The following is a 22,601-nucleotide window of genomic DNA, read 5'->3' as shown; positions in this document are numbered from 1 at the left end:
GTTCCTGATTTTGGCCATTCTTTTTTTGATTTTAATAAGAATGTTGGGTCAGAAGCAAATTTTGAACATACTAGAAGGCCCTTACCATTTTAGACTATCAACTAACACAGTTTCATTAGTCTGATTATAAGCAAGAATGTTATACTGAAGGTCTACTTTACATTATTAAGAAACTGAGAAATAACATGTTCACCTGCAACTAGTTTCAGTTCTTTTCCATGTTGGGATTTCTCTAAAAATGAAACTGCACCAATATGTTATCCGAAGACTAACTAGGAATGCAACTACTTCTCATAAGACAAACATTTAGAACACCTTAGTTTAAAAAAATACACTGATCATGTAAAATTTAAATGTTAATGGCTGTACTACACCTTGCGGAATGGGTAGCAATCAGGTTCACAAAGTTATTTCCTACATTACTTAACTGGTTTAAACCCTAGTTTCACACCCATAGAATAAGAAGACTATTTTAGAAGTGGCTATAAAAGGTTGAATGGGAAGGTTTATAAAGTTTAAAGTACTTAGCTTAGTGTCTCTCATGTGAAAACATTAAACAATCTGTAGTTGTTTTGATTATAATATACAAACTAAAAGCAATCACAAGATACAGAAAGTACAGTAATCTTAATTTAAATGGCACAAACTGTTTAAAAAAATAATGAAGAGTTGAGCTAAATTTCTTTGCTCTCTAAAAAATAAATAAAAATAAATAAAAATAAAAATTTGCCAATTAAATTTAATAGTGTAAGACTGAAGGAGAGCGAGTAATTCATCTGCTTATAATACTTGGCATTTCCCCACATAATTCATTCCCTGTTTTTGAGAACCTGTGCCTAAGAAAAAGGTCCTTCTGAGATAGATGTCTTGGGTTTGATAAACAGCTCTAATACAAAGAAGTAAGAAATAACTGTTGAGACAAATGGCTAGACTCTCCTATGTTTTCCTACTTTGGGTATTTTAATGTATCATTCTCATTTATTCTACTCAGTAATCATCCAAAAGGTATGTATTATCTATATTCTAGAGTGGAGGAAACTGAAGCCACACAGCTGTGTTTATTACCAAACTCAGCATTCATTCGCTCCATACCCCATGCCACTTCACATAAAAGAGATGTTAAGTCAAAAGAAAGAAAAAAAAAAAAAACTTTTGGTTTGGTTAGAGCAGGATAGACCAGATGGAAGCTCTGTGGAAAAGAATCTAAATTGTACTCTATTTGTAGAAAACACTAAATTTAAATACAGATCTCATGGTAGAAGGGGAAGCAGTATAAACAGGCTGGAAAGTGGGTATATACAGTGAACAGCAGGTTAATTCCAACATGTAAAAAGCAGATGAACATGGTAGAGAGCTATCAACAGATAAGAAACTTCAACAACAACAACCCACTAGGGCAACAAAACATGGCTGAATCCACAACACAGGCAAGGGTGGAGGAGGGTAGCTTAGACTGGTAGCTTAATGAATTGCCCTGTTTTATATTACTACCTATAATTACTTAATCCCAAAAGTATAGATTTTAGATATTTGCAAACACTTACATTGAGATGGTCTTGCCTTTGGGTCTTCCTAATTTTCTCTAATATTGCCAAATTTTCTTTTTCAATTCCTTCATCCTCTGACTTTTTTCCACTAATAGGCTCTTCTTCCTTCATCTCATAGTGATCCAAGTCTTCTATATCCTACAAAGATAAGAAAAATATTAGCTTATTGAAGCTTATGCCAAAAGTTAAATTACTCTTGACTCAACAAAGAACAGAAAAAAATGAATGGAAAAGGGAAAAAAACCTTCACATTCAATCCAGAAGTTTCCATCTTTTTATATCCTACATTTTCAGAGCTAGAATCTAAGCATATTTAATACTTTTATAAAGCCATAACTCTTTCTAAATAAATCTCCTATTAAAAGAAACTTTTGCAACAGTTTAGCATTAGGTATCAAGAACCTTATTTTTATACTTTGTTCCAGTAATCGACTTCTAGAAATCTACTATAAGGGACTAATTTAAAATGTGAACATTGACTTAGGCATAAAGATGCCTATTTAAACTTTATAGCTACAAACCACTCCACAAAACTGCATGTGCAAAAATATCAGAGCAGGTACCTCAATTTCATGAAATATAAGACCATTAAAATGTCAACATAGCATAATTGTTTCTTCTTTATCAATAATGAAACAAAAGGGCAGTGAGGATGGCAGTGCACCAATCCCTGGCTCTGTGGGGGCAGTGGCAAGGTGAATGAGCCAGGCTGGCCACTGTGGGTACCAGGTTCTGTGCTCAGGCTCCACCTGTTGCTTCTGGCTGCTGCTCTGGCCTTGCTCCAGACCAGGGGTGAGCTGGGGGACTGGACACCCCTGGGTGACCATACAGCTCACGCTAGTTAGAGCTGTGCTGTCCAACAGGGCAGTCTCTTGTTTCTTGTGGCTGCTGAGCACTTGAAATGTGGCCAGTCTGAATTGAGATGTGCCTTAAGTATATAGTCCACACCAGATTTGGAAGACTCCGTGAGAAAAACAAAGAGTTCATTATTTTATTTTATGTCAATTATGTTGAAATCATAATTTGAACACATTAGGTTAAAAAAACATACTAAATGGAAAAAATAACGCAATGCAAAAAGCACACAAAACTGAATATATATGGGGCGCCTGGCTGGCTCAGTCAGGCTACCCAACTGTTGATTTCAGCTCAGGTCACGATCCCACAGTTTGTGGGATCAAGCCCTGTGTCAGGCTTGTAGCACGGAGCCTTCTTGGGATTCTCTCTCTGCCCCTCCCTTGCTCATGCTTTCTCTCTCAAATAAACTAAAAAAAAAAATGAAAAACTGAATATAAATCTCAATTATACTAAAATAAACACAGAAAAAAAGAGATTAGGACATAACTGAAATAACAATAGTTATTTCTAGAGATATTTAGTGCTTTTCCTTCTTTTCCAAGTTTTCTACAGTAAGCACCTACTGATTTTTGTAATTAGGAAAAAGTTAGATAAGAATTTGTGTTATATCCCTTGGTTAACATCTTTGATCACTACATCACTCTCCTCCCTCCTTTCCCATATCATCTATTCTTAAATCTATGCAGAACTTTTAAAATCGTAACCTTTTTCTATTATCTTCTCTACTTCAATCATCAAAATCTCTAAAGGAGTAGTTGATACTTACTATCTCCATTTTTTTTAAGTTTATTTATTTTGGGGGGGATGAAGAAAGAGTGCATAAATGCTGGGGAGAGGCAGAGAGAGAGAGAATCCCAAGCAGGTGCTGTCCACATTGTCAGCCCGAGGCCCGACTCGGGGCTTGGGCTTGGGGCTCAAAACCCACAAACCGTGAGATCATGACCTAAGTGGAAATTAAGAGTCTGACACTTAACCAACTATGACACCCAGGTGCCCCACTATCGCCATTTTTTAACCAAACTAACTCATTGTGATTTGTAGACCAGACTAAAGATCACCTCCATCCAGACTCGGCGGTCTTTTTCTTAGACTCTCATCTCTTCAACCCCTATTATTATATTCCTTTCTTATTCAGACCCTGTCCATGACTCCATGTTTCATAGAGCTCCCTCCCCATGAAAGGTTTACACCTTTGTTCCATCCCACACTTATTTTCTTCAGAGTTCTCACAAATGTCCTTAGTCTGTATCTCCTCCTAAAACTTCAAAACTCAGCCACATTCCTATCCATAAATCTTCTCCACTTGAGTATTAATGATGAATTCTGTTCTGTGTGGATTATCTTTATAGAACAATGTTCTCAGCACACCTTTTTCTGTGTAAGGCCTTTTTCTCAATAGTCACACCAAAGATAAACATATTTGTTTCCAATTCAAGACTTTTAAGCCATCTGCTTTGCTAGTCAACCTTGCTTTCCTTCCATGACTCCAACACATCAATCTTAATCTCCCAAAAAGACAGCTTCAATGCACCTAAACACACCACGCCCAAGGCTGCTTGGGACTTTTTACCATATTATTTTAGTTACCTAGATTATCTTCTATTCACCTATCTTAATCTGACATCTTTGAAGTCCAGGCTCCTGTCTTTCTAGATTTCTTTCCCTAAATGCTGCTGTCCCTTCTTTATATCATTTTGAAGGGAAAAATGAAAAGTACATAAACTTTTGAATGTCTACTTCATTGTACACTGAACCCATGGAAAAGGCTTAAAAACATGAAATGCTTTTAACATTTAACTCTATCCCTAAAAAGTCACACAAATTACAAATTAGACGTTAAGGATTATTTTGCTCCCACACTGACAAAACAAACCCACAACTACTTCTTTAGTTTTAAGGCATTCTAAGAAGTGTATTTTACATTTAAGATTTTCCAAATCAAGAAAAGAAGGTAGTAACTTGAATTAACTCTAAGATCCAAAATGGAAAAGATATTTTAAAATCAAGACTGTGGAACTCAAATACCTTTTATGTGGTCAATGTAGAAACCTAGATCTCCACTCTGAAGTCTGCATTTAAACACAAAGCCTCAGAGCTGGAAAACCTCTAAAATTGTATCCGTGAGTGGCAATTAAACTGGTCTAAAGTCAAAGTCTTAGAATTTGCCCTACGAAATTCTTAGATGATTTTTCAACAGGAGGTAGCTTTACTACTTCTAGTGAGTAGTCCCTGAAATGTTCTCAAACGCTCAAATTCAGAATTTTTTTTTCTATAATATTTATTTTGGGGGAGAGTGCAAGCGGGAGAGGGGCAGATAGAGGGGGCAGAGGATCTGAATTGGGTTCTGCGTGGACAGGCTGAAAGCAGCGAGCCCAATATGGGGATCGAACTCACAAGCTGTGGAGATCATGACCTGAGCCAAAGTCGGATGCTTAACTGACTGAGCCACGTAGACCCCCATAAATTCAGAATTTTTAAAACTTAATAGTTCCTCTTCCTAAAAATAACCAAGTACAGGTTAAGTATTGATTACTATTAAACACAAATATTATTTTAATGCTAAATGTTAATAAGAGCTTTTATTTGTTAGGAAATCAAATCCAAAGACATCAGATAAGTGATTTGCTTAAAACCATTAAAGTGTTATCATTAATTAAAGCTAAAAGCTGACTTTAGAAATTACACTCAATTTCAAATACCATGTGCTTTGCATTATTCCACATTAACAAAGGCTTATAAAGGAGATTAGAGAATTATTAAAAATGTTCAAAAATGAAGATTTAGTATTTATAAAATGTGATTTTTTAGATAAAACACCTACTTCAGCCATCTCTTCTTCTTCCTCTTCTTCTGAAGTTACTTCTTCTGTTGTCCCATTCTGAAAAGGAAAAAGAATTTGCTAGGGCTACACAGAATAAGCACACACTGAGTACCTTAGAAGACTTTAGGGACAAGCTATCATTCATCTGTCACTAGAATTCCACTAAAAGAACTCATTAAAGTTGAACATTTACTTTTAAATCCAGGTTTGATGTGACAAATAATATTTATCAGTTTTTTAAAAAGAAACAAATTTTGAACAATTCAACTTAATAGATGCTTTGGGAATAAACAAAGGCAATTAGTCAATTATAAAGCAAAACTTCAGAAAATTCTGAAACATTCTAAAGAAAACATTTTACTCATATGGCTATGTACATAAGGTTAAAGCTACTGACTTCTTCCACTTAAAATAAATATCCCAAACTTTGGTTTCCTTAAAACAGCTACCTTTTTAACTTATATTTTAAAAGGTCAAATGTGTTAGTTATAAAGAAGTCGACCTTTCACAAAACTAAAAATTATAAAATGATCACCATTTTACTATAGAGCCACTTTTCTTTTTTACATGTCATTTATCACAGAATACTTCTCTACAAGACACAATTTGCCACTCATTCACAAGGAACCTGATGGGGTTTAAGGAAGGACCTTCATAACTAGTTTTCGCAGAGCTCAAAAAGACAACTTTTCTAAACCAGAGCACAGTTGTCTACAATACAGTGGATAAAGTTAGGACGATTTTTCTTTCTTTCCAGAAATACTTGCTGTATTTGTTCCAACTACAGCTGGAACAAATTTATTGTTTAAGAGGCCTAACTTGATGGCCTCTTAAGTGTGGGTATCAGAGCCAGAGAGAAAGGCACATTTTAAAAAATATAACTCAACACAGCAGCAAAATCACCTTTTCCTTTTACTCAGAGGAGTTGAAAAGTCTGCCTGCCAGAACCTCCCCATTCCCATGTCATAGGCAGAGCATAGGTGTACAAGTCAGCGGGGGAGGAGGCCATAGCAGAAAAGAGTGACAATTGCGGAGGACAGTCACATCAACCATTGACAATGATCAATGGTATGCCTCATCTATGCAGACAGCCAAGTATTGCCAGATATTTGAAGAAAACCAGCAATCGGGGGGGGAAGCACCAAGTTGAACAAACAGAACAGGTGACCTGAAGCATTATTAATGAAGAAAATAAAACAAAAAAATCTAATTGGAATCTTTAGCAATACTTGAGAAGGTATTACATCCACAAAATATAAAAAAATTTCTGTGCAAAGGAAAAGGCAATTCTAGGAAATCAAAAAGATTCTATCAGGAAAAGAAAAAAAAGAAAAAAAAAAAAAGATGAACAAGATGACCAAGTTGTGACATTGCTTTAGAACAATGGAGAAAAAGGATACAGGGGATGGGAGAGGAAGGGGTACAGAAAAAGAAGAGTTAAGGGAAATGGGAGATAGGAATACAGAGAATTAATATTCATCTGTAAGACTGAGGGAAAGAAATAAGAGACAAAGGCTGTCAAGCTAAAGAAAGACCTCAGATATGAAGTGGCTGTGAATGCCCCAAAGGAATATTGAAAAGTAAAATTCTGTACTTCACAGTTAAAAAAAAACAAAAAACACCTACCAATGTCCGAAAAGAAAAATTATAGAAAAAGAAGAATCAGGCATCAGGATTTTCACCTGCAGCAATAAATCCTGGAAGATAAAAGTGTAAAGAACCTAGAAGACACTCAATTATGAACTTAGAATTGTGTATGTAGTTCCATCAGGACAGGCACGATTCCTGTGTTTCTTTCACCTCTGTATTCTCAGCACCTATATAGAGTACTTTACACAGAGTCAGATAGGTAGGTGTTGAATAAATAATAAAAACAGATACTGAGTATTCAAGGAACACTCTCCATATACATTCCCAGAAATCCTTTCTAGAAATAAAAACAGAGGACATGATTCAGGGATATATTTTTGGAGGTGGGAAGCAACCATGGAATACAAGAAACGGCAATAAGCAAAGACATAATCACACCAATGGTTAAGTTGAGGCAATTGTTGATAATTCAGCTGGGAAGCCATATTCTCTGACAAGAGAAAAACTAAAAATAGTCCAAAAGCCACCTAAGAATGTTAAAAAATTTTTTCTAAAGAACTCTTAAGAAGAAATTGACCCTCATGTCCCAGTAATCCAACTTCTAAGTATGTGCCCAGAAAAATGCTTGCACAGGTGTCCCACGAATATAGAGAAGAATGAACATGGTAGCACTATTGCTTTTATTTTTTTTTCAATATATGAAGTTTATTGTCAAATTGGTTTCCATACAACACCCAGTGCTCATCCCAAAAGGTGCCCTTCTCAATACCCATCACCCACCCTCCCCTCCCTCTCACCCCCCATCAACCCTCAGTTTGTTCTCAGCTTTTAAGAGTCTCTTATGCTTTGGCTCTCTTCCACTCTAACCTCTTTTTTTTTTTTTTCTTCCCCTCCCCCATGGGTTTCTGTTAAGTTTCTCAGGATCCACATAAGAGTGAAACCATATGGTATCTGTCTTTCTCTGTATGGCTTATTTCACTTAGCATCACACTCTCCAGTTCCATCCACGTTGCTACAAAAGGCCATATTTCATTCTTTCTCATTGCCACGTAGTATTCCATTGTGTATATAAACCACAACTTCTTTATCCATTCATCAGTTGATGGACATTTAGGCTCTTTCCATAATTTGGCTATTGTTGAAAGTGCTGCTATAAACATTGGGGTACAAGTGCCCCTATGCATCAGTACTCCTGTATCCCTTGGGGTAGCACTATTCCTAATAGCAAGCTGGAATCAACTCCAATGGATAAAAATGTTATGGTGTATTCAAACAATGAAATACTGAAATGAAAAAGAACTCCAGCTACACATAATATGAATAAATTCAAAACACAATGTTAAGCAAAAGACAGACATGAAAGAACACATATGACTCTTAACATGAAGCTTAAAAACAGGCAACAGTAAACCACATTGTTCAGAAAGGTACATGTAGATGATAAAACTAGAGAAAAGGAAAAGATTAGCATAGAAGGGAATGATTATCTGGAAGGAGCCTCCAAAAGGTTTCTAGTGCTAGCAATAGTCTGTTTCTTCACATGGGTGGGGACTGGGTGGTCATTCCCAGGTATTCACTGTAACTATTACACTAAACTTATGGACAAAAGATGGAATCAAACCACTCAGGAAATACAAACTATTTAGAAAATAAATACACTACATTTTAAAACTTATGCAATGAAATCAAATAGCGCTAAGAAAATGTATACTTTTGTTAAAAAAGCAATTTAAATCACAATGATCCAATAAACTAGAGAAGCAAAAGGAGAGCTAAGACTCACACAAAAATAAAGAAAATTAGATTTAAAAAAATAAAAGGACTGATTCTTTCAAAAGACCAATAAAACAGACAAGCTTCTGGAAAGTAATCAACGATAAAGAAAACAACTTTAGAAATGAAAAGAGCTTCATAACCATAGATTCAAAAGTATAAATGAAGTCATCATTTTTTTAGAATCTAAAATTACTAAAACTGACTAAAGGAATGGAAAATATGAAAACTAATACACGGAAAAACATGGATCAGGCTCAGATTTTCATTTAAACCAGGGTTTCTCAACTTTGGAAGTACTGATAATTGGTGCTAGATAATTCTTCGTCATGCACGACTGACCTGACATTGTAGCACATTTAGGAACATCCTTCTTCCCACAAAATGCCAACAGCACCCCCACCCAACCAGTTGTGACAACCAAAATTAACTCTGGATGTTTCCAGAGGCCTCATGAGAGGCAAAACTGGACCCTGCTGAAAATTTTATTTAAACTGCCCTCGATCTTAGAAAAAAACACACAAAGCTTACCAAGTCATCTTACAAGACTACATAACCTTGATACTGAAATGAAACACAAGAGCCTAAAAAGAAACAAATAAAAAGAAGTATATTACAACTGCACTTAAAGTAGAAAAAGCCAAAAATAAAGTATTATCATATCCATCATGTCCCTCTGGCTGCCACCTATGCAGGTGCTGAGTATTTATTATGAATACAAGGATGATTCACAACTAGTAAATTTCTTCACACAATTCACAAATTATATCTCTACATAGAATTATATGCACAATCATGAAAAAACAAGGTAGATCTACATACACTGTGTCCATAATGTATTGTTAAGTGAGAAACCTAAGGTGCAGACATTCCACAGAGAGAAAATTGAACATAGAACATAACATATTTCTCCCATTTTCTCTCTTTCCTAAGTCTCCACTAAAATTATAGTGAATAAACCCTATATAAATACACAATGATAACAAAAAAGGAAGTGGGGCTACCAGCAGTAAAGAATTCACTCATACTAGCATATGACAATACATGGAAGAATAGTAATTAATGGAGCAAACAAGTAAAATAGGTTAGGGGATTATAGGAGGCTAATTTGTCCCAGAGCACGCTGGAGAGACTCAAGACTCTAAGACACCCAGTAACCTGGACAGCAGGAGTAATGAATAAGCCAGAAAACAGATTAACCAAAAGCCTATACCCAGAACATATTGTCCAATCCCCAAACACACTGCTCCCCCTTATGTCCTTAAGCAGAACCCAGGCAAACATATCTACCTTAAGCAGGAGATTAGAAGGTTTCATATCCAAACAAACCAAATAAACCAATTCCAGCTGACATTTATTATTATACCAGGAAATACAGGGCTGGGGAAGTGGGGTTGGAAATCCCTTTAAATTCCTCCTAAAAAGCTATCAGTTGACAAGTCTTGGCCACAAAGAACTCTCAGTCATCTTTTTAGTATCTCTCTAAAGGAATATATGAATAAGAAAGGGAGGAAAAAAAAACAGAAATATGAATGAGCAATATAGAATAAATAGATATTTGAGGAAAGTCTTCAAAAAGAAAAATTAAGACCAAGATGAACTAGAAAAAAAAAAAAAACTTATTAAAGAGAAAATAGAGATGGTAGAGAGGGAGAGGTTAAGGGTAGCTTACCTTAAGGGTGGCTCCTTAAGGACACTTATGAATACAACTATAAATCAGAAATAAAATGCTATGAATAAAGAATCATCAGAGAACAAGAAAAAGCTCTTAGAATTTATGATATATCATTGGAGAGGACCTCCAATGAACCACATCCCTAGCATTCATCCCCTTATCTGGTCCCCTCCCAAAGCCAATCTGGGCTGGTCCCATGACTTGCTTTAACCAATAAATGTGGTAGAAATGACACTGGGCCAATTCCATATCTAAGCCTTAAAAAGGCCTGACAGCTTCTACTTTTGTGCTCTTGGAAGCCAAAAATTAAAAATTCTGACTACCTTCATGAATAAAGAGAAGCCAAAAGAAAGGGTCCATCCAAGAAGAGGATGAGATGCCATGAGAAAAGATCTGGGTGAAGAAATACCAAGGTACCACACATATGAGTTAAAAAGCCATTCTGGACATTCCAGAGCAGTCATGTTTCCAAATGACTACCAGTCCCAGCCACTATCTGACTGTGCAAGTGAAGCCAGCAGAAAAAAAAAAAAAAAAAAACAACTGTCCAGCTAAGCCTAATCAACCCACACAATTGTAAGAAACAGAATAAACTAAGTTCGGGGTAACTGGTTAAGCAGCAATAAATCAAAGCCAAAAAGTTTTGCTGTCCAAATAATATATTCAAAAATATATTTGAAAAGATAAACTTTTCATATCTGAAAAGAAAAAACTTCCAGAATTTTAAATTAAAAGATAGAGACAGAATATGGAGACAATATAAAAGATACAAGGACTCAAGTAAAGAGGTCTAAAATCCCATTAGTAGGCATTCCGAAAATGAATAAAGAAAATGGAAAGGAGAAAGTTATCACAGAAAAAAATACAAGCACACTTAACCAAGGAGAAAGATTAAGGAGTCCACTTAGGAAAAAGACCCATCCATACTTAGTGTCCAGCAACAGGGCAGGGGGTGGGGGGTGGGGGTGGGGGAGAGAGAGACCACAACTAAAAATACTCCATTGTAATATCTGAGAACACCAAGGAAAAGATGAACTCTTAAAAGTTTCCCAAGTTAAGCATAGAAGAGTAAGACTTAAAATGGCATCAGGCTTAAACAGCACCATTGGCTAAAAGATGACAGTGCAGTCTTTGATATTCTGAGGGAAAATTATTTTCAACCTAGAACCACATATTCAACCAAACGATCAAATGTGACCATAAAATGTAATAGTATGTAACATTTATTTGTCATTTACTATGTGCCAGGCACTGCTCTAAATGATTTACATGTACTAACTCATTTAATCTTCCTAGTTTCTCCCAAATATAGGTACTACTACTATTTCCCCCATTTCACAAACAAATTGATGCACACTGTGGTTGGGTAATTATCCCAAGGTCAGACAGCTAATAAGCAGCAGAACCAAGATTCAAACCTATAGTGGTCGGGCCATATATTTTTAGATGTTAGAACTCAGAAAGTGTACTACTCCTTCATGCTAGGATTCTACTTGAGGATGTACTCAGGCAAAATGAGAAAGGGTAAGCAGAAAGGTAACATGAGATCAGGTAACAATGGATCCACACTAGCAGAGGAGACAAAAATTTCAAATGACAGCTACATAGCCAGACCAGAGAACAACCTGCCAAGACTGGTGCAGAAGAACCAAAGGCTCCAGAGAGACAGAACAGAAAAGGGACAGGACACCACTTTCTAAACTAAGAATTATTATAAGGAGGACACTGCAAAAACAAAAAGCTCTTGTAAGAATGTCGTAATAGAAAACTCTATACCACAAAGTCCTAATGATAAATAATAATTCATATGACTAAATGTAACGGTGTTTTAGGAAGGGGAGATGGCCCGGAAGCTGGGTGGTCTAAGAGCTAAATCCTTATCTACTTATAGTACAAAGTCAATAAATTAAGCCGTAAATAGGTAAATCTGGAAATCCAGAAAAATCAGAGGTGGTGGTGAACTAGTAGGCACTTCAATAACATACGGGTTAGGCCTTAAGAAGCACAGATAGGCTTAAGGAGATGGCATTCCAGGTGAAGGTCAATGAATAGGCAAAGGCAAAAAATTGAAGAAGAAACAGTTATGGAAATCAGGAATGTTAACAAAGACAAAAAGGTAGCTGGTAGTCCGGGGGAGGCAGTTGTTTCCCTGGTCAGGTCATAGTAAATACCAGCAGCTCCAAAGACTAAAAAGGTTATTTTTAGTACTTAAAATAAAACAAACAATTCAACAAGACTAACTTCTAAATAATTTGTATAATAAGAAGAAAAATTATCCTGGTTTTACTTTTGCTTGAGACAATTTATTTTAGCTCTTGAACACTAGAGAATTTTTACTTTACCTGACCCGTGGGTATTGGTTGATCTAGCATCTCAACATCCAGGAGCTTAGGAAGGTTATATAATCTGCAGAGTTCACATATCAACCACTTCAATTGCTGACGAAGCTACAAAACACATTTCAGTAAATAAGCATTATGTTAAAGAGCCCTTAGAAGACATGAATAATGCTATGACTATTGTAACCAATCCAGTAGGAAATGAAAAAGTTTGTTACTGCTCAGTTACAACTTACAGATAAAATAACAGTCTTTAAGAAATATTTTTAGGGGCCCCTTGTATAAGAAAGTTACTATGGCCTGGGGCACCTGGGTGACTCAGTCGGCTGAGTGTCCGACTTTGGCTCGGGTCATGATCCCACTGTTCATGAGTTCGAGTCCCGTGCCAGGCTCTGGGTTGACAGCTAAGAGCCTGGAGCCTGCTTTGGATTCTATGTCTCCCTCTCTGTCTCCGCTCACACTCTGTCTCTCTCGCTCTCAAAAATAAACTTTAAAAAAAGAAAAAAAGAGAAAGAAAGTTATGGCTTGAGTACAATCCCTACAACTAATACCTAGCAGAATGACAACAGCAAAAGTGCCTGAAGGAGAGCTCTAGACATTGTCCAATTTTCAGTTGCTAACTTCTTTTCTTAGAAACTTACAACTTCAGACAAGAATACATTTACATTAATGAGGCTACAAAATATAGAGGCAGTGTTGTTACACATGGGTTATCAAATTATACATTCCAGTCATATTCATTTACAAGTAGAGACAAATGTTGTCTAGCAGACAGACCCTTGGAATCTAGAGGAACTTGGATACAGCATCTAATTCCCTGAGTTTTTGAGGGTCCCCATCTATAAAACAAGGAAATTGAGAACTTCTTATAATGGTAAAGATTAAATAAAACCTTCTGGGAAAACATTTGGCACTTAGTAGGTTCTTAAGCATTTGTCTAAAAAAAAAAAAAGGAAAAAACTCACTAGGAAAACTGCATGGAATAACTCAGTAAGTTCCCATTTTTACACCCAGGTTGTTTCGTAAATATATTTAAGCAAAGAAGGTAAATTATGTTTATGAACATGTCTTTCATTGTTGGAAACGAACAGTTTTTAATGTATAAGTTTAGGAATTGTGGTCTAAGAACCATGTTCAATACTTAGTAAACTTTACCTGGAACTAGTAAGGTAACTTATTTCACCTGGTCAGGAATAGTTTCCTGGATGTCTCTGATCAAGAAAAGAGATGAAGAAGCAGGTTTATGAAGGACTAAGAAAACAGAAGATTAAAATGGGTTAAACAAAGCAAAGAATAAGACTTTCCAAAGTAGTCAAAGGAACAAGCAGAAATTAGGAAAGCTGAACAGTAAATTAGGATTAAAAAAAAAATCCTCAAGCTTAAAAGGCAGCAAAGCCCCTGTGGATTTACCCCTCCAACAAGCTCTGCTTTAAGAACATAATGAAGATAAGAAAGGGAGACCTGGACACAGACCCAGCCACTCCAAGTCCTGGCAAAGAAGAGTGCTGTGGCAGTGCTGTGGGAAGAGCAGCAGTGTAGTAGAGTCATACCAAGCAACAGGAAAAACAGGGTTGTACATCTTTCAGGAATTTCAGTTTCACCCTCCTCCCCCACCAATCCTCCCAAAAGCATTTGAAGGACGGAAGAAACTAAGATGGTTGGAAAAGATTTAAGAAATATTTAGAAGGTATTTAGAAACTTACTAGGTAGTTTGGGGAGGGGAGGTGTCAGGAAATATAGGTATAAAAAAACAACTTTTAGGGGCGCCTGGGTGGCGCAGTCGGTTAAGCGTCCGACTTCAGCCAGGTCACGATCTCGCGGTCCGTGAGTTCGAGCCCCGCGTCAGGCTCTGGGCTGATGGCTCGGAGCCTGGAGCCTGCTTCCGATTCTGTGTCTCCCTCTCTCTCTGCCCCTCCCCCGTTCATGCTCTTTCTCTGTCCCAAAAATAAATAAAAAACGTTGAAAAAAAAAAAAAATTTAAAAAAACAACTTTTAGTTCCCAGTTTCAGGCACAGGTGTGTAAAGCTTCATTATTTCATTTTGTCCCACTCACAATCACAAAAGAGAGTTACTGAAGGGAAACTTGATGGGGGTGGTAGAGTACTTCCAGGCAGGTAAGTTTAAATTCAAATGTAATCATTTTTAACAGCCATGGCACATCCAAGTGAGATTCCCTGATCTATGTGATATATAAACAGTTATATGGGTTTGAAACTTAGGAGATAAATTTTAGCTAAAGATACAGATTTAGGAATCCCTGGAATATAGACTATAATTTAAATAACAGTAGTCAAAGATTTCTCAGAGAAAGCACAGAATGAGAAGAGGCTGACCAAGGGAGAAGAGCTCAGGGAAGACCAGGGGAAACAGGAGACAGTAAGTAATCTGATGCAATTCTTCGTAAGATTATCAGTTCCCAGAGGACAGGGATAGGACTTGACTTTTGTATCCACCACTTATCACAAAGCCTGGCATAGAAGCCAGTCAATTAAAAACAAAAACAAAAAAGCTTCCATGTGTTCTATTAACAGTTTCCTGTATACATGGGGGGGGGGGGGGGGGGAGTATGCATAAACTCACATAGATAGCACAGATACAGTTTTTTGTTTACAACATTGTATGCGAAAGGGGCCAGGTTATAAACAATATTCAGTGCCTTGCTTTTTCACTGGTAGATCCTAGAAAGTTGCATGTGTTTCTATGGAAAGACTGGCTGCATTCTTTTTAATTACAATATAATATTATATCATAAAACCATTAACAGTAATTTTTATTTAATCAGCTTTTTACTGACAGACTTTAAGTAATAAAGGTTTGTTAAATGGAGAAATGTTTTAACAAGGGAACAATCAACAGTTTCTAAATGGTGCAGAGAGATCAATGTTAGGGTTAAAGGAGTCCCTGGATTTGGCAACTAGAGATAAAAAATCTTGGTTCAACAATGAAGACAGAATCCAGATTATAATAAAAGAAGTAAAGCAAAGGTGAGGAAATACAGCTTATTCTGTCAAGAAACTAGGTTATAAAATAACTGGCAGAGACTATTAACAGTAGAGGGTGATTTGTTTTTTGTCTTTTATGTAAATATATAAATTTTTTAGAATAAAATGAGGCCCACTTTTATGCTGTCATTTTGAGTATTTTTGGACGAAAAATTTTAGATACTGAAAAATAACCCAGTCATTTCTACTATTATAAAACTTACACCTTTAGATCTTTTCAGAGGTAACCTCCTAAAGGAGATAGCAGTAAGGAGGTTATCTTTCCCTGTCCTGTCACTCCCCTGCTACAGATGTGAATATGTGTGTCTAGCTTTTTACTTTTACCTCTAACCTTCATGGCTCTCCAGATCGACTTTTTTTTTTTTTAAGTTTGTTTATTTTGAGAGACAGAGACAGAGAGAGAGAGAGAGAGAGAGAGAGAGAGAGAGCGAGAGCGGGGGAAGGGCAGAGAGCGAGAATTCCAAGCAGGCCCTGCAATGTCAGCACAGAGCCCGATGTGGGGCTCAAAGCCACAAACCAAGAGTTCATGACCGGAGCCAAAACCAAGAGTCTGAGGCTCTGAGCCACCCAGGGTGCCCCCAACCTACTTGTAAAATACTCTTCAAACTGATGTTTTTCTGTTAATTTTAAGCATAAATGTGTTTAAACCACCTATAACTCATTTTGACAAAAATCTGAGGTAAGATTCTAACTTTCCCCAATGGTCAGTTCTCCCAATAGTATTCATAGAATAATCTACCTTTCCTTTTATTTTAACTCATTTTAACTTATTCTGAATTATCAATTTCATGACTCTGTTTCTAAACTTCTATTGTCTTTGTCCAGTCCAGTGCCAGTATACAATATTTTTATTTAATATCTTTTGGACAACTCTCATTACTTTTTTCAACTATTATTTTTTTATTATTTACTCTTTAAAACAAACTTTAGAGTCATTTTGCCAAGTTCCAAAAATAAGACTATTGGGACTTTTAGGGGAATTAACTGCATTCAATTTATAAATTAACATGAAGCTATGGAGATAACTGACATTTAAAATACGGAGTCTACCCATCTAGGAACACAGTAGTCAAGTCTTCCATGTTAACTTTAATAAAGGATATAAAACTGTATAGAATATGACCTCAACTACTTAGAGTCTATGTATTTTACTAGCAAGAGAAAAAATACTGCTAGAAAATAGCTATCATTGTCAACAGTGGTTATATCAGGCAAAAATATTGTAAAGGATTTTTATTTCCCTTCATTCACTAAGTTTTCTTACAATAGTTGCTTAGTTTTATAATAAAAAAGTTGTTAATTTTTTTTTGTAAAATGGAAAGTTACATTTCTTGGTACATTAAAAAAAATCCCAAAAAACCAAAAACACTTTTTCTGGCTTTTACTGCAGTTACAGACTCCTGACAGAGAAAGCAATTCCCTAACACTAGCATTGATGTCATTCTAGCATTATTTCCCCTCACATCCACCTCAGTTCTTTTTCCCTTTTTCTACCTTTTACTTTGGGTAGTGATCCCTACCAAAAATGCTTGGTTGGTTTAATAATCACAATTCATTGAAAAGAGACCACTTAATTCACCTAAATTAAAGTTTAACTAATGGGGAATAAAAAAGATAAATCAGGTAGTAAATAGAATTTGAAGGCCAGAAAACAAACAAACAAAACTGGTCTTCAGCTCCTTTAAGATTATCAAATAATCATTAATCAGACTTTTTTTTATTATATGATCTCTTAACACCTAAGTTCTATATATAATGTTTTTGAGGAAAAAAGAAAGTAGCTTGGCTTATTTTCTCACCGAATTGTTGTTCTTAGTGTCTTCTAGACGTTCCAGAACTGATGTCAGATTTGGGTCATCGGAGTCCACAAACCATATTGGTGAAGAAGACGGGTAAGATTCCTGTTACAAAGACACCTATGTTAAACACATTTTCATACCGACTAACCTAGATATGCAAATACACTACACCACCCACCAAATAGCACAATGACCATGGATTTAAGTAAAATATATCAGGGGGAAGAAAAGCAACACATTAACATCTATGACTGGAGAAAAGTTTCTTTTTATGGATATTTTTTAAAACAAAGTTTTATGGTATAATCTTGCCTGCTCCATGTCAGATAATCTATAAATTTAAAATCAAACAAAAAGAGTTTACCCAGCAAGCAGTAGCATTTAAAATAGAAAATAATACACTGCAAAAGTTATGTTTTATCAAAAGCTGAAAAAAAAAAAACAAAAAACAAAACGGTACTCAAGCACCAGGAAGATGGACTTCCTTCCCTTACAAAGAATGGTCAATCATGGCCTGGATTCTCCAGCTTTAACATTTTTTTAAGGGCTTTAAAATCTGGAATCATAAATAAATCCCTCAAAAAGCAAAAACAAAAGACAAAAAAAAAATTAAAAACAAAAAACCTCACAACCTTGAAGTATAATCTATAAATTTAAACCATACTCACTTTTGCCTTTTAATATAAGAAAGCTACATTTAAAAAAAATTTTTTAACATTTATTTATTTTTGAGAGACAGAGAGCAAGGGAAGGGCAGAGAGAGAGGGAGACTCAAAACCTGAAGCAGGCTCCAGGCTCTGAGCTGTCAGTACAGAGCCTAATGCAGGGCCCAAACCCAAAACCGGGAAATCACGACCTGAGCTGAAGTTCAATGCTTAACCGACTGAGCCACCCAGGCACCCGGAAATCTACATTTCTAAACTTTATCTAGATGAGATCTAACTCCATTTTTAAAGGTAAAAAAGCAAAGGAGTACAAACTAGGCACATGTTTTTAAATCCATATAGACGTTAAAATGCTTTTTAAAAATCTTCTCACTATACTCTCTGAGCAATTATAGAAGTTACTTTTAAGTTTTTCTCCATTAGAAAATTGGCCCTAAAAAAAAATTTAAAAAAAAATCCCATTTAATTTTGCCTTTTTCCTAATAATTTTCATCCCTTCTCAGACTATAGAGAGGGATGTGGTTTCCAAAGGAACAGATCTCTTTAATTAGGTTAAGGTTATTTCCTAAATATAGCCAGTGTTAGAAGGCAGAACAAACAGCAATATAGCGACCATATGCTACATACAGCTTTCACTTGCCATTAGAAGATGGGCTTTTGAGACAGGCATTCTTCTTGTACAGCCACTGTCTGTGTGCTACAGCTCAGAGGTCAATGATGTTCTTTAACACTGTAGTGAGCGACCTCTAAAACAGTCCCAATAATCCTACCTGGTAATTCCCTCCCCTAGACCTAATGACTCACTTTTAGCAAACAGTACATCAAATAATGGGATGTCATCTCTAGGATTAGGTGACAAAAAGATGAGAACTTCTGTGTTGCTCACCCTCTCCTGCTCTTTTCATTTTTTCTGACTGAAGCCATCTCCCTATTGAGAGGCAAGAGACAGTGCAGCCTCTGACCAACTGCCAGCTAGAAACTGCAGCCCTCAGACCTGAGGCCTGTAAGATTAATCCTACCAAAAACGATATGAATGAGATTGGAGACAGATTCTCTCCCAGTCTCACTTTGAGAGCACTGCAGCACTAGTCAACCCCTTTACTGTCTTGTGAGAGACTCGGAGCCAGGGAACCTGATAAGCCATGCTCAGATTCCTGACCCACAGAAACTGAGATAATTTTTGCTGTTTTAGGCTGCTAATTTTGTTACAGAGCAATATAGAACTAACTCGAGTTCCATAAAATTCCAACATTTTATTCCATTGCAAACTGGGTACTATCAAGAAATGCTAGTTATGTATTTTTAAAAGCACAATTACATATGTTGATTTTTAAAAGTTAATGAACAAAGCACATGCTTTTACCTACAATAGATATTTACTTTGTTCATTTGTACTGTTTTCTATTGCAAATTAGGGAAAAGTCATTAATACTAGATACTAGCAACAGAACAATTAGATTCTAGACATGGAAAAACAATTTTGCAGAACAGGATTAAAGCAGCATTGCTTTAAGAACTATAATCTCAATTTCATTATAGTTCAAGCCAAACGGAACAGAGTATTTTTAAAGCACTTTACCAAGTATTCTTTGAAGAACAAAAAATTGTACTGAAGGAGGATATCATTGTGTCTATTTGGTAATGGTTTATTTTGTTTTCCCACTCCTCTAATTCTCATGGTGTCCCAAATCTCTACACAAAAAGAAACTTGGTCTTCAAAATTAATCCTATTCTCAAAGAAAACTATTTATCGAGTATTGCATTTTCCTCTTCAAATTCTTCAGCCAAGTTTAGGAACATACCACTAGACCTTAGTTTTGTATTTGCAACCTTAAAAACAACAGTAACAACAACAACAAAACCTAGATTTAGAATTTCACTGTGTAGATTACTTCTGCATAAGCAAAATAAAATATATGAACTGTTGCTCTGGACTAAAACCCCTTAAAACCATATTATGAGAACTGAAACAACAAAAAATTATTGAGACCAGTTACCACCCATGACATGTTCTTCCATTCCTATACATGAGAAGGTAGGATATATAGTTGATCTAAGCAACTATGTCAACAATTTTCAAAGTGGGGCCCTTGAACCCCTAGGTCCAAACTACTTCTACAAGAATATAAACTGCCTTTTTCAATGTATTGACATTTGCACTAAAGGTATGCATACAATGGTGTGTAAAACTGCTGGAACCTTAGCACAAATAAAGGCAGTGACACCAAACTATACTTATAGTCATGGTATTCTTCACCACTATGCATTCAAGATATTTAAAGCACAAAGAAAAAGGTGTTTTAGTTAAGAATATCTGTGAAGAAGTTATTTTACTAAACCTCAAATCCTTACATAGGTCTTTTTAATATGGCAACTGATGAAATGGAATGCACACATGAAAACTCCTACGGAATACTTGAGAAAAAGCATTTACGTGACCGAGCTGTGAAGTAAACTAACCACTTTAATGGAACACCAATTTTACTTGAAAGGATGACTGACAGACAATGGTTATTTCAACTTGGGTTTTTGACAGAGGTTTTCTCAAAAAAAAAGAGTGTTATTTCAAGGAAAGCAAAGGACAGTATTTATTATTGCCAATAATAAAATTCAAGCTTTCAAGCAAAAATTAGAATTTTTGAAAACCTGTATCTACCACCATGAGCTGGAGAGCTTTATCTTAACATAATGCTTTCATGTTATATAATAAACATATCAACATTTAGAAGATTTCAGTGAACGTATTTTCCAAATAACCAATGGATGTTATAAATCATGCAAGGGGGCAGGGGATGGACTAAATGGGTGATGGGCATTAAGGAGGGCACTTGTCTTGATGAGCACTGGGTATTATACGTAGGTGATGAAAATTCTACTCCTGAGGCTATTTTACTATATGTTAACTAACTAGAATTTAAATAAAAATTTTTTGGGAAAAAAAAACATGCAAGAGAAGATCCATCCATTCACAGTTCAAGAAAAACCTAATTTTGGTGAAGTATTCAAAAAGAATAACTATAATTGTTTAAATGGCTATTAAAATATTTCTACTTTTCCAACCAAGTGTCTGTGAGAGGCTGAATTTTCTTCATAATATTTCATTCAAAACAACATATCCCCACAGAGTGAATGTAGAAAGAAATGACAGGCCAGACATCAAAGACATTTATCAGAAATGTAAAATTATGCCACTATTCTCACTAAAATGTTTTGGTGTAGAAAATGTAGCCATTTTTCATAATAATATTTTTATTAACATGTAATGGGTTTATTTCAATGAATATTTTAAATATTTGTTTTAATTTCTAATGATAAATGTTAACATATAACCTACAAAAACAAAGGCTCCTTGGGCCCTCAGTATACTTTTAAATAGTATAAAGGAATCTGGACTCCAAAAAGAATAGCTACCTTCTCCACACCTCCTCCCACTTGGCCCAGAATGTCTTCCTTGGAAAAAACATCCCTTCACCATTCTATATTAACTGATGTGGTTCCACTGGAGCTAGTTTTCCTAACTCCTTCCCATCCTCCTACCTCTTTCCCTTGACTCAAAACTTGGTCACAGGGCTCTAATGAGCCCATTCCACTCCCAGTGATTAGCGGTCAGGTGGGCTTAACCAGGCAAATCTAGGTCTTCTCTGGGACTAAAATTCTCTTTCTGGGAGATCTGGAGTCATAAGGACAATGCTGGCCAGCCTGGGGTAGCCAGCATTTATCTTACCAAAACAAAAAGGGTTTATATAAACCCTTTTCTAGAAGGTCATAGATACTAGTATTTTCTGCCATGACTTGAGACTGCACACTTGCTAACATTTTTGCCAATCTGTTAAATAAAAGGTTCTACCTGGAAAGGGAAAAAAGTTCCTATACAATATAATTTGTTAGAGCTCCAGAAACCAGTTCATCAGTAAGAATGGAAAGCCATCACTTCTAGGAAAGTCTCAAAGGATAATGTCCTCCATGCACAAGATTTAGCTCTAGCTATTTATGTCCAAAACATTACTTAAAATAGAAAAAAAAAAACAAAACAATAGAAATCACCTATACGTCCAATACCAGGAAACATGACAAACCCCATGTTACAGTCCTACAATAGAACACCACATGATAATGGAGGACATTATAGAGGAATAACTTATGACAGATCTACAATTCTGTCAAGTAAAAAAACAGATTACAAAACAATCTGACATTTAAGGGAGAGGAAGTCTATATAAGCATAGGAGAAAAAAGAAGACAAGATATATATCAAAAATTTGATAGTAGTGTCTTCTGAGTGGTAAAATTACAGGTGATTTTTTTTCCCCATTTGTGCTTATCTGGTTTCTCAATTTCTTACAATAATAATGTCTTGTTTTCTACATTATAAAACATCCACCACCACCACCACCTCTGGAAACTAAGTGTGCACAAACTTTGCATCACGTTCAAGGTTTGTTCAGTGTAATATTTAAAAAACAATCTACTTCGGGGATGCCTGGGTAACTCAGCTGGTTAAGTGTCTGACTCCTGGTTTGGGCTTAGGTCAT

At 35.9% G+C, this 22,601-nt stretch overlaps 1 protein-coding gene across 2 annotated transcripts in view; it reads right to left on the bottom strand.

Annotated features, from left to right (window-relative positions):
* UBE2Q2 (ubiquitin conjugating enzyme E2 Q2) overlaps nucleotides 1–22,601 on the bottom strand; it is a 66,046-nt gene that overhangs the window by 36,558 nt on the left and 6,887 nt on the right. For both annotated transcript variants that reach the window (XR_006203421.1, XM_042941299.1), the window contains exons 2-5: nucleotides 17,405–17,506; nucleotides 12,607–12,711; nucleotides 5,227–5,283; nucleotides 1,545–1,685 (exon numbers count right to left, since the gene is read on the bottom strand). Coding sequence is in view for 1 of the 2 variants with exons in the window: in XM_042941299.1 (XP_042797233.1) it covers nucleotides 1,545–1,685; nucleotides 5,227–5,283; nucleotides 12,607–12,711; nucleotides 17,405–17,506 (405 nt within the window). In the remaining variant the exon portion in view is untranslated. The remainder of the gene's footprint in view (nucleotides 1–1,544; nucleotides 1,686–5,226; nucleotides 5,284–12,606; nucleotides 12,712–17,404; nucleotides 17,507–22,601) is intronic.

Source organism: Panthera leo, chromosome B3 (assembly GCF_018350215.1).
Source record: "Panthera leo isolate Ple1 chromosome B3, P.leo_Ple1_pat1.1, whole genome shotgun sequence".
NCBI lineage: Eukaryota > Metazoa > Chordata > Mammalia > Carnivora > Felidae > Panthera > Panthera leo.
This window is presented reverse-complemented; position numbering and strand designations above follow the sequence as displayed.